The sequence below is a fragment of the Vipera berus genome (genome assembly GCF_964194415.1).
Source record: "Vipera berus genome assembly, chromosome: 13".
Classification (NCBI taxonomy): domain Eukaryota; kingdom Metazoa; phylum Chordata; class Lepidosauria; order Squamata; family Viperidae; genus Vipera; species Vipera berus.
In genome coordinates, this window is record NC_138216.1 from 10,400,054 (window position 1) to 10,414,590 (window position 14,537).

At 43.1% G+C, this 14,537-nt stretch overlaps 1 protein-coding gene across 1 annotated transcript in view; it reads right to left on the bottom strand.

The window, feature by feature from the left end:
• Positions 1–2,465, bottom strand: part of CFAP70 (cilia and flagella associated protein 70) — a 38,881-nt gene extending 36,416 nt beyond the window's left edge. The window contains exons 1-2 of the mRNA XM_081337910.1: positions 2,351–2,465; positions 952–1,134 (exon numbers count right to left, since the gene is read on the bottom strand). Coding sequence (XP_081194036.1) covers positions 952–1,134; positions 2,351–2,383 — 216 coding nt within the window. The 5' untranslated portion in view covers positions 2,384–2,465. The remainder of the gene's footprint in view (positions 1–951; positions 1,135–2,350) is intronic.
• Between the last annotated feature and the right edge of the window lie 12,072 nt (positions 2,466–14,537).

Genomic DNA, 14,537 nt, shown 5'->3' on the forward strand with positions numbered 1-14,537 from the left:
GAGTCAGTTGTAGTCCAAAAGGAATTTTTACTAGGACATGTTTGGTTGTGGAAATACAAGACAGGACCTGGTATTGTTTTACAGATTGAAACTTTATAAAGAGTTCCCGGTTCAACCCCCCTTCCCTCAACCCCATTTGGTCAGCCCCCCATCATTTACTTCATGTCATCCCTTTCGTGGGAAAAAGGGAACTTTGGATCTTTACGGTTATTGCCTTCTTCCTTTACAGATTCAAATGGAGACACAGGCCAGATGCCTTCTTCCCTAACCCTCCCCTTTGTTCCCCCAGTTCAAAAGGTTTCCCTTGGTCTTTGAAATAACCTAAGGCAGGCTGAATCCACATCCGCTCCTCCTTCCTCGGGAGATGGCAGAATCCAGGGGGGGGGGATAATGTTTTAAACATACATTTATGAATGTGATATAAATGGATTCTGACACCCAGTCTGTTCAGGTCTAGAGCTCAAGAAATCAAGAAAATAGACTGGAACCAATATTTGTTGATGGATTAGGTGACAAAAATAACATGACACAGAAAAAGTAAAAAAGAAGAACAACTAATAGCAGGGACAGTCTTTCTTCTGAAGGAGGAACAACATAAAAGAATGATAGGGGGCACCTGGCCTTGGAAGAAGCTTGCCATCAACCGATACCGCATATTTTGTACAGTGGAACTCACAATGGGATGGATACCGCGATCAACCCAAATCTATGCTCCTCCTTGGCTGCTAGATGAAAAGGACTCTAAAGAGAAAGAAACCATTGATCTGATCCAGTACGCTAGTTTTCATAGGCCCGGGTAGATGGAACAGGTGGCAACTGGGACATTGCTGATGCTACACTCTCACTGGTATTGCCAAAGGTGAAGAGAGCTGGGAACTGTAGCTGACCCCCATCTGGAGGACCACAACTCCTATTCTAAGGAATCTGCTTCTCCAGCTCTGCCACACTCACCTCTGGAGTATTCAGTTCTCCATCTTCCTCCTCAAAGGCCCCGCCGGTAATGAAAGCCTCTGGTATGTTCTGTCCTCCAGGAGCTAAAATGTTGGCCACTGGCCACTTCTTGGGCCGAGGAAGAGGTTCTCTCTCACCTCCAGGTTTCAGGGTCCCATTCTTGAAAAGGAAGGGACATTCTTTCTGGAAAGGTCATAGGAAAAAAATAAATAAATCTTGAATTCACAGAGTTAACAAGTCACTCATACCGGTACATTGACAAAGAGCTAGCAGTTGCGTTCTTGCAACATATTCATCCCACGTATTCAGACTTTTGCTTTGCTTGGTGCTGGCATGGACCAACCCATTTGGTTAGTAGGTTATTCACATGGAAGCTCAGAAAGCGGCTTAATTCGTTTCAGGTTACATGTCTTCTGCGAACTCGGCCGTTACATAATGAAAATAGATTGGACAGGGTTACATTTTGGAAAACATCCTCTAAAATAGCTACAGAAGGGAGACTACCTGTCCTAAACCAACATTTACATGGGTCCTTTAATTTGCAAGGAGCTTCTTATGTATGTGAGGCAAGTTTCCATTTTTTTTCCTTGTTGTTAACAAAGAAACGGCTCACATGTAACGTAAGTTTAGTACCACAAGCAAATGTTCATGCTGGTTCTCCCTTGCTCTTCATGAACACAGATTCTGAGTTTACACATCACAGAATAAGCCACAGCGAGCTGGCTTCATGTTTTGTGCATCACTAATTGACCAGGGTTTGCAAATTGTAATATCCAGTTCACGTCTTAAACCAAACCGTTTTGATTTAAGACAATGTATGAATCCGATTTTTGACTTGTAATTTATTTATTTCTTTGATTTAACTTGACAAAGGTTGCTCTATAAATGAGGATAAACCAGTTTGGCCTGGAGGCCACGGAATTATTAGGACCTGTTTCCTCACCAAGCTCATCCCTTCCAGACGTGCATGAAACCTGGATCTGGAGAATCAGAGTTAATTAACTCCATCAAGGTAGCTTCATTTATAAATTCAGATGGGTCTCAGAAGAGAGGCTATGGAAAGACCAGGTTACTAACGCAACGCATGATTGACTGAGATGTGCTAATGGAATTATTTCTTAATGCATATACAACTCAAAAGCCAAATTCACAGAAAAGCAGTAAAAGCCTGGAGAAACAGGTTCGATCAGGCATAGGCGGTGAAGGCTTCAAATCAGAACCTCGAAGCCATAAAGTTTAACCTTTGATGTCTCTCAATGTGCTTCCCTTGGGACCTGCAGCACGTCTTATATTTTGGAGGGGCTGAGAATGAAAAACAACATTTGCCAGACTGAAAGGCAAAAGAAAAGAAGATGTGGAGAAAGAAGGGATAAAAGAACGTGGGATTTCAGCAACTCACCTCACCAACGGCTGGCACCTGAAAGCCAACCATGTAATTATATTGGGGGCCTGTGAAGATAAATGCCTCGGGGGCAGAATAGAGAGCTTCTACGGTCACTCTCAGCAGATTGCCTTCGGACAGCTGGATTTGAGTCAATAAGCTCTCCTGGACGGATACTAAGACATCGATGGAACACTGCAAAATCAAAGCAAGCTTGAGACAGACCTGTCAAATATACAAACTTGGGAAAAAGGAGAGAAGCACAACGAGGCTGGTCAGCACCTGGAGGCCAAATCAGACAAGAAATGATTAGTTAGAGTAGGGGTCCCCAACCTCGGCAACTTTAAGACTTGTGGACTTCAACTCCCAGAATTCCCCAGCCAGCATGGCTGGCTGGGGAATTCTGGGAGTTGAAGTCCACAGGTCTTAAAAGTTGCTAAGGTTGGGGACCCCTGAGTTAGAGGGATGCTCAGCTTAAAGGAGAAGGCAATCATTCAGTACACAAAGTGTTGTCACAAGAAAGAGGGTTATGGGCTTATCCTCCACAGCACTGAAGTACGCACACAAGATTCGAGCCACTGGACACATGGTTAAATACGGAAGATTTAGCTAAGCCCCTTATAATGAGCGCGCTTGCATTTGTGGAGCTTCAGCGACAGATGAGAGAATGCAAAACAGTAAGACTGGAGCTCTTCTCATCCAACCTCCTACTCAAGTAGGAGACCCTACACCATTCCAGACAAATGGCTGTCCAGTCTCTTCTTGAAAGCCTCCAGTGATGGAGCACCCACAACTTCTGGTGGCAAGCTGTTCCACTGGTTAATTATTCTCACCGTCGGGAAATTTCTCCTTCATTCTTGGTTGGATCTCTCTTTGATAAGCTTCCATTCGTTATTTCATATCCTGCCTTCAAGTGCTTTGCAGAATAGGTTGACCCCCTCTTCTCTCTGACAGGCCCTCAAGTATTGGATGATGGCTATCATTTTTTCCCTAGTCTCTTTCTTTGTTAGACTAGACAGGCCTAGTTCTCTCAAGTTGTTCATCAGTTTAGTATCTAGAACCCTTTTCATTAAATTATTACTAAATGGGGACTTGGGGGCCCCTATATCGAAACAAAAGCTTTTTTTTGAGAATGACTCAATTACATTTCCAAGCACTCTACTGATTTTTTTTTTACAATAAATGTTGAAGATCTCATTCAGATTTCAGTGATTTACCCTCTATTCCACCTAAACTAGTTCTGAGTCCCCTCTGAGATAGGGGTGTTAAAATTGGGAAGCATATCTCTATATTCCTTTTTAAATAAATAAATAAATAATACCTTGGTTTCTGCTCGGAGGGCCTCCAGAGGAGAACCAGGCAATGGATACAGGGGAAGTGTTACACTGAATGTACACAATCCTGCAGAGAAAAGAGGACATAGCACATGAGCAGGACCCGTAAAATTGTCTGGGACACTACACACCTCTCCATGACCTGTTTTCCTTGTTACCTTCTGGGAGGAGGGGGCTCCGTGGTATCCAAAGCAGAACATAAAGATTGTGAACTCTAAAGCTTGCTCTTTCCGTTATGTATTCAAGATGGACAGTGATTAATATTTATATGTTCTTATATGTAAGGGTGTAGGTCTATACATGTGTTGTATATATTATGTTTAAATGTGTGTTACGTATGTGCACACTTTTGAGACCAAGCAACTAAATTTCATTTTTTAATGTGTGCCATTGTGCCCACAGTAAAAAATGACACTAAAGGTTATCTATCTATCTATCTATCTATCTATCTATCTATCTATCTATCTATCTATCTATCTATCTATCTATCTATCTATCTATCTATCTATCTATCTATCATCTCTTAGTGCTCTCTCTCTCTCTCTCTCATCTATCTATCTATCTATCTATCTATCTATCTATCTATCTATCTATCTATCTATCTATCTATCTATCTATCTATCTATCTATCTATCTATCTATCATCTCTTAGTGCTCTCTCTCTCATCTATCTATCTATCTATCTATCTATCTATCTATCTATCTATCTATCTATCTATCTATCTATTAGTGCTCTCTCTACTTACATCTATCTATCTATCTATCTATCTATCTATCTATCTATCTATCTATCTATCTATCTATCTATCTATCTATCTATCTATTAGTGCTCTCTCTACTTACATCTATCTATCTATCTATCTATCATCTATCTATCTATCTATCTATCTATCTATCTATCTATCTATCTATCTATCTATCTATCTATCTATCTATCTATCATCTCTTAGTGCTCTCTCTCTCTCTCATCTATCTATCTATCTATCTATCATCTATCTATCTATCTATCTATCTATCTATCTATCTATCTATCTATCTATCTATCTATCTATCTATTAGTGCTCTCTCTACTTACATCTATCTATCTATCTATCTATTATCTATCTATCTATCTATCTATCTATCTATCTATCTATCTATCTATCATCTATCTATCTATTAGTGCTCTCTCTACTTACATCTATCTATCTATCTATCTATCTATCTATCTATCTATCTATCTATTATCTATCTATCTATCTATCTATCTATCTATCTATCTATCTATCTATCTATTAGTGCTCTCTCTACTTACATCTATCTATCTATCTATCTATCTATCTATCTATCTATCTATCTATCTATCTATCTATTATCTATCTATCTATCTATCTATCTATTAGTGCTCTCTCTACTTACATCTATCTATCTATCTATCTATCTATCTATCTATCTATCTATCTATCTATTATCTATCTATCTATCTATCTATCTATCTATCTATTAGTGCTCTCTCTACTTACATCTATCTATCTATCTATCATCTATCTATCTATCTATCTATCTATCTATCTATCTATCTATCTATCTATCTATCTATCATCTCTTAGTGCTCTCTCTCTCTCTCATCTATCTATCTATCTATCTATCTATCTATCATCTATCTATCTATCTATCTATCTATCTATCTATCTATCTATCTATCTATCTATCTGTGCTCTCTCTACTTACATCTATCTATCTATCTATCTATCTATTATCTATCTATCTATCTATCTATCTATCTATCTATCTATCTATCTATCTATCATCTATCTATCTATTAGTGCTCTCTCTACTTACATCTATCTATCTATCTATCTATTATCTATCTATCTATCTATCTATCTATCTATCTATCTATCTATCATCTATCTATCTATTAGTGCTCTCTCTACTTACATCTATCTATCTATCTATCTATCTATCTATCTATCTATCTATCTATTATCTATCTATCTATCTATCTATCTATCTATCTATCTATCTATCATCTATCTATCTATTAGTGCTCTCTCTACTTACATCTATCTATCTATCTATCTATTATCTATCTATCTATCTATCTATCTATCTATCTATCTATCTATCTATCTATCTATCATCTATCTATCTATTAGTGCTCTCTCTACTTACATCTATCTATCTATCTATCTATCTATCTATCTATCTATCTATCTATTATCTATCTATCTATCTATCTATCTATCTATCTATCTATCTATCTATTAGTGCTCTCTCTACTTACATCTATCTATCTATCTATCTATCTATCTATCTATCTATCTATCTATTATCTATCTATCTATCTATCTATCTATCTATCTATCTATCTATCTATCTATCTATCATCTATCCATCTGACACTGCAGCAGTCATAAATATGAACCAGTTGCCAAGCATCTGAATTTTGATCACGTGACCATGGGGATGCTGCAAGTGTGAAAAACGATCATAAATCACTTTTTTCAGTGCCGCTGTAACTTTCAATGGTCCCCAAAGGACCTGTTGTAAGTCAAGGACCATCTGCTCTAATACCCTCTGTGAACTGCTAGGGAGGGTCCGCCTTTGCCCTCCTCCTGCCTACCAGACAGTCCAGGCCCCTTCACTCTCTGCAATTCCAGACTACAATCCAGCCCAGGTTTCTTCTTTCGCTCACCTTGCAGGAGAGGGAGGAGGTCCGCCACGGCCTGTCCGAGGGACACCACTTTTTCCTCTTTTTGCTTCTTCTCCTTTGGCAGGACTTCAATCACAGTGACTGGGGAAACCGAGCATAAAAAAAAAACCCACTCAGTCAGAGCAATAAGATAGTAAGACCACACCTGGAATACTGCAGCCAATTTTGGTCACCAGACCACAAAAAAAAGATGTTGAGAGTCTGGAAAAAATTCAGAGAAGAGCAACTAAGATGATCAAAGGCCTGGAGGCTAAAACACATGAAGAATGGCTGCGGGACTTGGGTTTGGCCAGTCTAAAGAAGAGAAGAAATAGGGGAGACACGATAGCAGCGTTCCAGTATCTGAGGGGCTGCCACAAGGCAGAGGGGGCCAGGTTGTTCACCAAAGCACCAGAGGGAAGGACGGGAAACCATGGTTGGAAGCCGATCAAGGAGAGAAGCAACCTGGAATTAAGGAGAAACTTCCTGACAGTGAGGACAATCAACCAGTGGAACAGCTTGCCACCAGAAACTGGGCGCTCAATTACTGGAAATTTTTAAGAAGAGAATAGACAGTCACTTCTCTGAGATAGTATAGGTTCTCCTGCTTGATCACAGGGCTCGACTAGAAGACCTCCAAGGTCCCTTCCAGCTCTATTCTATTCTATTCTATTCTATTCTATTCTATTCTATTCTATTCTATTCTATTCTATTCTATTTCTATTTCTATTTCTATTTCTATTTCTATTTCTATTCTATTCTTTTAATTCTACTCTACTCTACTCTATTCTAATAAAGGTAAAGGTAAAGGTTCCCCCGCACATGCGTGCTAGTCGTTTCCGACTCTAGGGGCCGGTGCTCATCTCCGTTTCAAAGCCGAAGAGCCAGCGCTTGTCCGAGGACGTCTCCGTGGTCATGTGGCCAGCATGACTAGACGCCAAAGGCGCACGGAACGCTGTTACCTTCCCACTGTAGTGGTCCCTATTTTTCTACTTGCATTTTTACGTGCTTTCGAACTGCTAGGTTGGCAGAAGCTGGGACGAGTAACAGGTGCTCACTCTGTTACGCGGCACTCGGGATTCGACCCGCCAAACTGCCGACCTTCCGATCGACAAGCTTAGCGTCCTAACCCACTGAGCCACCGCGTCCCTTACTCTATTCTAATACAGCAGCACTTTATAACCGGACTGCCTTATTCCACCAGTGCGGTAGGCCACCATTTCTTTTAACCAGCCTTCATTGAATAAGCTACTGTGGCTTCACACATGTGCTTTACTGGAGTCTGTAAGGCTGGCTGTCATGTTTGGGTGCAAACATTTATTGGTTACCCTCGACATATGACCTTAAGGGAACCTGCCCATTCTAGCTGTATGTCATGATAGTCATAAAACATGCCAGTCACGTGACCAACCCGATTTTACAATGTTGTCTGAGGTGGTCATAAAGCAAAACAGTGGTTTGCTTAGGGGCACAGTATTGCCAGAAAATGGAAGCACCAGTTTCCAGCAAAACCCTTGTAAAAGATCACAGGACAACAGGGCCCTACAAATGGCTGTAAAAGCAGCCATGTTGTTGAGCACCTGAAGTTCAGTCACGTGATTATGGAGGGGACCCAGCTCTCGGATCTTCGAATCTGGGTCATAAGCCCTCTGTTTTGGATCGGTCCTATCCTCAAACCAGTCGTATGTTGAGGACTACCCGTATTACTTTAATTTTACTGAGTGGATGATGGCTAGGCTGAGAATGCCAGAATATGAGGGGGCCGTGCAGGCTCCCGAGTCTTCTCAGTGCACAAATTCAAACAGAAGCATCCTTGACAATGACCGACAAGCCTCCATTTGAACACCATCACCCTCAAGGTTTTTTTTTACCTCAGCAAAATGGAAAGGACCTGTGGGTAGTCCTCGACTTCTAACCACAATGGAAGCCAAGATTGCTGTTGCTAGGCAAGACGGTGGTTGGGCGAGTTGCGCTCCACGTTACGCTCTTTTTGCCACAGTGGCCAAGTGAATCACGGCAGCTGCTAAGCGAATTGCACGGTCGTAAACCGAATCGGACTTCTCCCGTTGACTTGGCTTGTCGGAAGGCGGCTGGTGACAAAGGATGATCACGTGACCGCAGCACAGTGCCACCGTCATCAAGCCCTGCCAATTGCCAAGCGTCCGAATTTTGGTCACCTGATCGCGGGGATGCTGAAACAGCCGTTAAGCGTGAAAACCGGTTGTAAGTCGCTTTTTTCAGTGCTGTTGCAAGGTCAAATGGTCACTAAATGGAACGATTGCAAGCTGAGGACTACCTGTATTCTTTCCCAGCCGTTAAAGCTAAAGAGCAGAGGTAGTGTTACTCACATATCACAGGTTTATGGGCAATGTCATCCAAGGTGTGGAACCCTTCAGGATGGCTGTCAAAAGACGTGGTGAAATTATACCTCACGTTTCCTTCTGCCGAGGCATCCATTTTGGGGGAGTCACCCAGGACGAAGCCATTGTACTCAATGCGCACAAATGTAACCGGACTGTCTCCTTTGAGGCCTTTCTACAGAAGAGAGACCACAACACTCAGGACAGGACAAGTGGTAGCGTCACCTCCCAGAGCAAAACCAATTTTTACTTTTCCCGATCTTGGATGGCATAACCAGCTTGGGCAAAATCTCAAGAGCTGTTAAATAAAATTTACAAAGCGTGTTTTTTTTGTTAAACGAGAAAGCTGCTTTCAAGCAATTTAATGTTTCTTCTTCCTAAGGCAATTGGCATCCCAAACCAATTACAGATGGGAACCAGTAATCTGAAAGAAAATAAATCCAGAAACCAGTAACCACCTTTTTTTTGAGTGCCTTGGAAAATAAGATATTAATATGTGGTTCAATTAGTAAAATATTATGCCCTTTAATTGTACTGATTTTAAGAAACCTGAACATTCTGGGATGATAGTCATTCAGCTAGGTCAGGGGTAGGCAACCTTGGCTCTTTTATGACTCGTGGACTTCAACTCCCAGAATTCCTGAGCCAGCCATGCTGAGGGGAAAGGGAGAGGTTTCCAAGCTGAGCCATGCTGGCTCAGGAATTCTGGGAGTTGAAGTCCACAAGTCATAAAGCGGCTAGGCCTAGGCCAGGGGTAGGCAACCTTGGCCCCTTCATGAGTCATGGACTTCAACTCCCAGAATTCCTGAGGCATCATGGCTTAGCTTGGAAACCTCTCCCTTTCCCCTCAGCGTGGCTGGCTCAGGAATTCTAGGAGTTGAAGTCCACAAGTCATAAAAGGGCCGAGTTTGAAGACCCATGCTCTAAAGGTACAAACCAGTAGTTCCACCAGATGTAGAGTTGGTCTATACCAGGGATAGGCAGCCTTGGCTCTTTTATGACTCGTGGACTTCAACTCCCAGAATTCCTGAGCCAGCATGGCTCAGCCTGGAAGCCTCTCCCTTTCCCCTCAACATGGCTGGCTCAGGAATTCTGGGAGTTGAAGTCCAGGAGTCATAAAAGAGCCAAGGTTGCCTACTCCTGAGATGATGCACTCTGATGATCCTCAATTCAGGAATTACAGTGTGAACTATGAGAGGACAATTACCAAGTCATGGCCATCCAGCACAGTGATGCTGACGGTCTTCCCCGGTGGTTCAACAGGAAAGGAAGGTGAACCCGCCATGAGAAGGAAAAATCTCTTGGTATAGAGAGGTAGCTAAAGCCTAAGGAGAAGACAAGGAGTAAATAATAATCAAGAGTTATTTATTTATCACTATTTATTTATCACCTGACTTGCCTCCCATTCTTCCTTATACTTAACAACAACAACAACAACAATAATAGAGTTGGAAGGGACCTTGGAGGTCATCTAGTCCAACCCCCTGCTCAGGCAGGAAACCCTATACCATTTCAGACAAATGGCTGTCCAGTCTCTTCTTAAAAACCTCCAGTGATGAAGCACCCACACCTTCTGAAGGCAAGCTGTTCCACTGGTTAACTGTCCTCACTGTTAGGAAGTTTCTCTTTCGTTCTAGGCTGCTTCCCTCCTTGATTAGTTTCCATCCGTCGCTTCTTGTCCTGCCTTCAGGCGCTTTGGAGAATAGCTTGACTCCCTCTTCTTTGTGGCAACCCCTTGAGATATTGCAACAGTGCTATCATGTCACCCCTAGTCCTTCTTTTCATTAAACTAGAGATACCCAATTCCAGCAACCATTCTTCCTATGTTTTAGCCTCCAGTCCCCTAAATTTCTCCATATCCTGCCAGGTAAATGAGGCTGAGGAAGAAACAATAGCTCAAAATCTTGCAAGTGAGCTTCTGGGGTCCCAGATTCTCAGGCAAAATCTCGATGCTGGCAAAGGTTTTGGGGAGATGTGGTCCAACATTTGAAGATCACCACATGTGTCTGTCCATCCATCATCTATCTATCTATCTATCTATCTATCTATCTATCTATCTATCTATCTATCTATCTATCTATCTATCTCTATTTACTCTCTCTGTCCATCCACCAATCTCATTTCTAGATTACTGCCCACCTAACTCAAAGAGGGACTCTGCGCAGTGTACAGTACATTATTTAATCTCTGCAAGATTCATTCCCTGTAATCAACTATGACTTTCAAATCATAGTTTATCAGCCAAGCCACGACTGCTGGGTTCTTAATTCTATCCCGTACTACAGTTTCCCTGGAAGCAGCTTAGAATATTGTAAGAACAGAAGTCATTAAACCTAGCAGTTCATTCATTCTATTTACTGATTTCTTAAATGGCTGCCCAATTTGCAGAGTGACCTTGTGCAACTCACTATAAAAAGAATGAATTATAAAGAGAAAAAAATCTTAACAGAAGAAGCCTTAGAGCCAGTCAGGTATGGCTTTGGCATACTGGGCATCCAACCCATTGCAGTTGATGCAACAAACCATAGTTAAGCTCTAACTTAACCTGGCCAATCGGTCCCATCTCATTCTCAGCCTCTCTAAGTAAGTCAGGCTCCTCTGCTCCCAAAATGCTCTATGAGGCTGGAATGAGGACCCTGACCTTAAAAGCATGGGGAGCTCAAGCTAAGATATAGACCTTACAATGGAGAATTATGGTTGGATCTCTTCAAGGAAGCCCAACTGGTCCCCAGGTTGCTTTGTTTGGTGCTCCCTGCAGGCACTGACAAGGGACTCTTCTACTCCGCCTCTACTACAACTCTACTCCGCCTCTACTACAGCTTTACTTTACAGCTTTATTCTGCCTTCACTCAGTGAGTCCAGAAAGGGTCACGGGATCAGAAGCTCGACTGGGGGGGGCACCCTCCACTGCCCCCTTCCTCTCTTGCTGGAGGAAAAGGAGCATCTGCCCGCTACCCAACTCACCAGCGGCGTCGTTTTTCCCCGTTGTCATAGCAACGCCGCTGCGTCACATTCGCGGCTCCTGACGCCAGCGTGATTTCCCCGGCCGCCATTTTTGTGGCGGGCAAGGGAAGGGCGTGGCGCGCGGCTTTCCCACTGCCTCTGCTCTGATTCCAAAGAGGTTCGTTCGTAGGTCTGCAAGGAGGAGGAGAAAGAAAAACACTAACGGTTCCCAACGGACCTTGCGGGGCAGGGGAAAAAAAAACATAGGGGAAGCATTTATCGTGTTGTTTGAAATCCTGTAGGGATTTAGGTGACCACTTCTACCTAAAGGAGATTCCCCAAGCGGCTCTCCTTTCAGTGCTTCGAGGGCTTTTGGGCTGAGTCTTCCACTTCCGGTTCCGTATGTCGCATCGGACCCGGCAATGAATGTAATACAAGCCACTCGCTTGTCTTCCCTATCTCTACGACAGGAGGAGGGTTTGGTCTAGTTTTGCAAAATAATTCCAAATGCACGGGGCGTTAAGCTATCCCGAGATTTCTTTAGCCCCAAGTTTTTCAAACTTAGCAAGTTCTTTCAAACGGCCTCTTTCGCAAACTTTAGGAGGTGTCGACTTCAGTACCCAGAATTCTTGCGGGCTAGGGGATTCTGGGAGTTGAAGTCCACACCTCTTAAAGTTAAGTTTGGAAAATACTGGTGTAGCTTGTGGTGGTCGCTGAGGCCTGCAAGTTGAAGCTGGAGGTTTTGAATGCAAACCCTGCTAATTGCCAAAAAGCAGGGTTTAGAGCTATTGCAACCAGGATGCAACATGCAAATGCTGAGTTGTTTTGCTGTTCAGGAAATAGCCAGTGAGAAGCTGTGAAAGAAGATACCTGTGTACACACATGCATTCCCAAGCCATCATCACTCAGGTTATTGCAGAGCTTGCAAAACATTGCCAGCACCTTCTCCAACAAACGCATTTTATTAAAACACAGCGGCTTTTGTGAATGCTGATTGCCCTTTAATCAAAGGTGATAGGCTGTAAAAGTTGATGCCAGTCGCTTTCTGAGATTGAATAAAATCATAATATGAAATCATTTCTGGAAGAAAGAACTGCCATATTTCTTAAAAAGCAACACCACTGCCCTCGCTGGAGGACAGAGCTAAACTATTCCAAAATGGAGCAGGTTAATGTGGAATAATTCCAAGATGTGAGAATGCTGGAGTCCCCAGTTCTTAACCCATGGATTTCAATTAAACTATTTTAAGCTGTTTTTATGGAAAGCAGCTTATCCAAAGCACCAGAGGGCAGGAGAAGAAACAATGGTTGGAAACTGAACAAAGAGAGAATCAACCTGGAATTAAGGAGAAACTTCCTGACAGGGAGGACAATTAACCAGTGGAACAGCTTGCCTCCAGAAGTTGTGGGTGCTCCATCACTGGAGATTTTTAAGAAGAGGCTAGACAGTCACTTGTCTGAGAGGGTATAGGTCAGGGGTAGGCAACCTCGGCTCTTTTATGACTTGTGGACTTCAACTCCCAGAATTCCTAAGTCAGCCATGCTGAGGGGAAAGGGAGAGGTTTTCAAGCTGAGCCATGCTGGCTCAGGAATTCTGGGAGTTGAAGTCCACGAGTCATGAGGTGGCCATAGTTCCCCCATGCTGGCTCAGGAATTCTGGGAGTTGAAGTCCATGAGTCATAAAAGAGCCGAGGTTGCCTACCCGTTGTATAGGTCCTCCTGCTCAAGCAGGGGGCTGGACTAGAAGACCCCCAAGGTCCCTTCCAGCTGTATTCTATTCTAAAACAGAAATGGAAGGTCTCACATCACTGCACTGGATGAGATGAGCAGACTTCGGTGTTTTTTAAAAAGTGGGATATACACAGGTCGTCCTTGATATGCAACAGTTCATTTAGTGACCATTCAAAGTTACAGTAGAAATGAAAATAAGTGACTTATGACAAGTTTTTCACACTTAACGACCCTTGCAGATCGCCATGGCCATCTGGTCAAAATTCAGACACTGGACAACTTTATGACAGTTACGGATCATCTGATCCCCTTTTGCAACTTTCTCAGTGGGGAAGCCAGCTTCACTTAACAACCATGTGACTAACTTAACCACTCCAGTGATTCAATGGACGGCTGGCAAGGAAGGTCATTAAAATGGGGCAAAATTCAATCCACTGTCTCGCTTAGCGCCAGAAATTTTGGGTTCCATTGTGGTCGTAAGTAGAGGACTACTTATAACTTGGCCCGCTCTTTGCACGGCCTCCTCCCTTCCAAATGGAAGGAACATAAGATGTCACTTGTGAGTCCACATGGCTGGAGAAAAGTCCAAGGGCTGCAGGTTGCCAACCTTACCCTAGAGCAGGGGTTGGGAACCTTGGCTCCTTTAGGACTCGTGGACTTCAACTCCCAGAATTCCTGAGCCAGCATGGCTCAGCTTGGAAACCTCTCCCTTTTCCCTCAGCGTGGCTGGCTCAGGAATTCTGGGAATTGAAGTCCACGAGTCCTAAAAGAACCAAGGTTCCCCACTCCTGCCCTAGAGGGACATCCATTAAATATGACAGGTTTCTATGATGCCGTACAGGTCACAAAAGGGGATCACATGAACCTGGGACACTGCAACCATCATAAATATGAACCAGTTGTCCAGCCTTTCAGTTTTGACCCCGTGATCATGGGGATGCTGCAATGGTCGTAAATGTGGGAAAACAGTCATAAGTCACTTTTTTCAGTGCCGTTGTAACTTCGAATGCTCAGTAAATGAACTGGTGTAAGTCCAGGACTACCTGTAGAGCAGAGGTCCCCAACCTTTGGGGCACCAGGGGCCGGTTCCGTGGAGAGGGGTTTTTCCGTGGACCGGAGGGTGTGTGTGTGAGGTTTTGTGTGCTGCCTGCATCCCGCGGATGG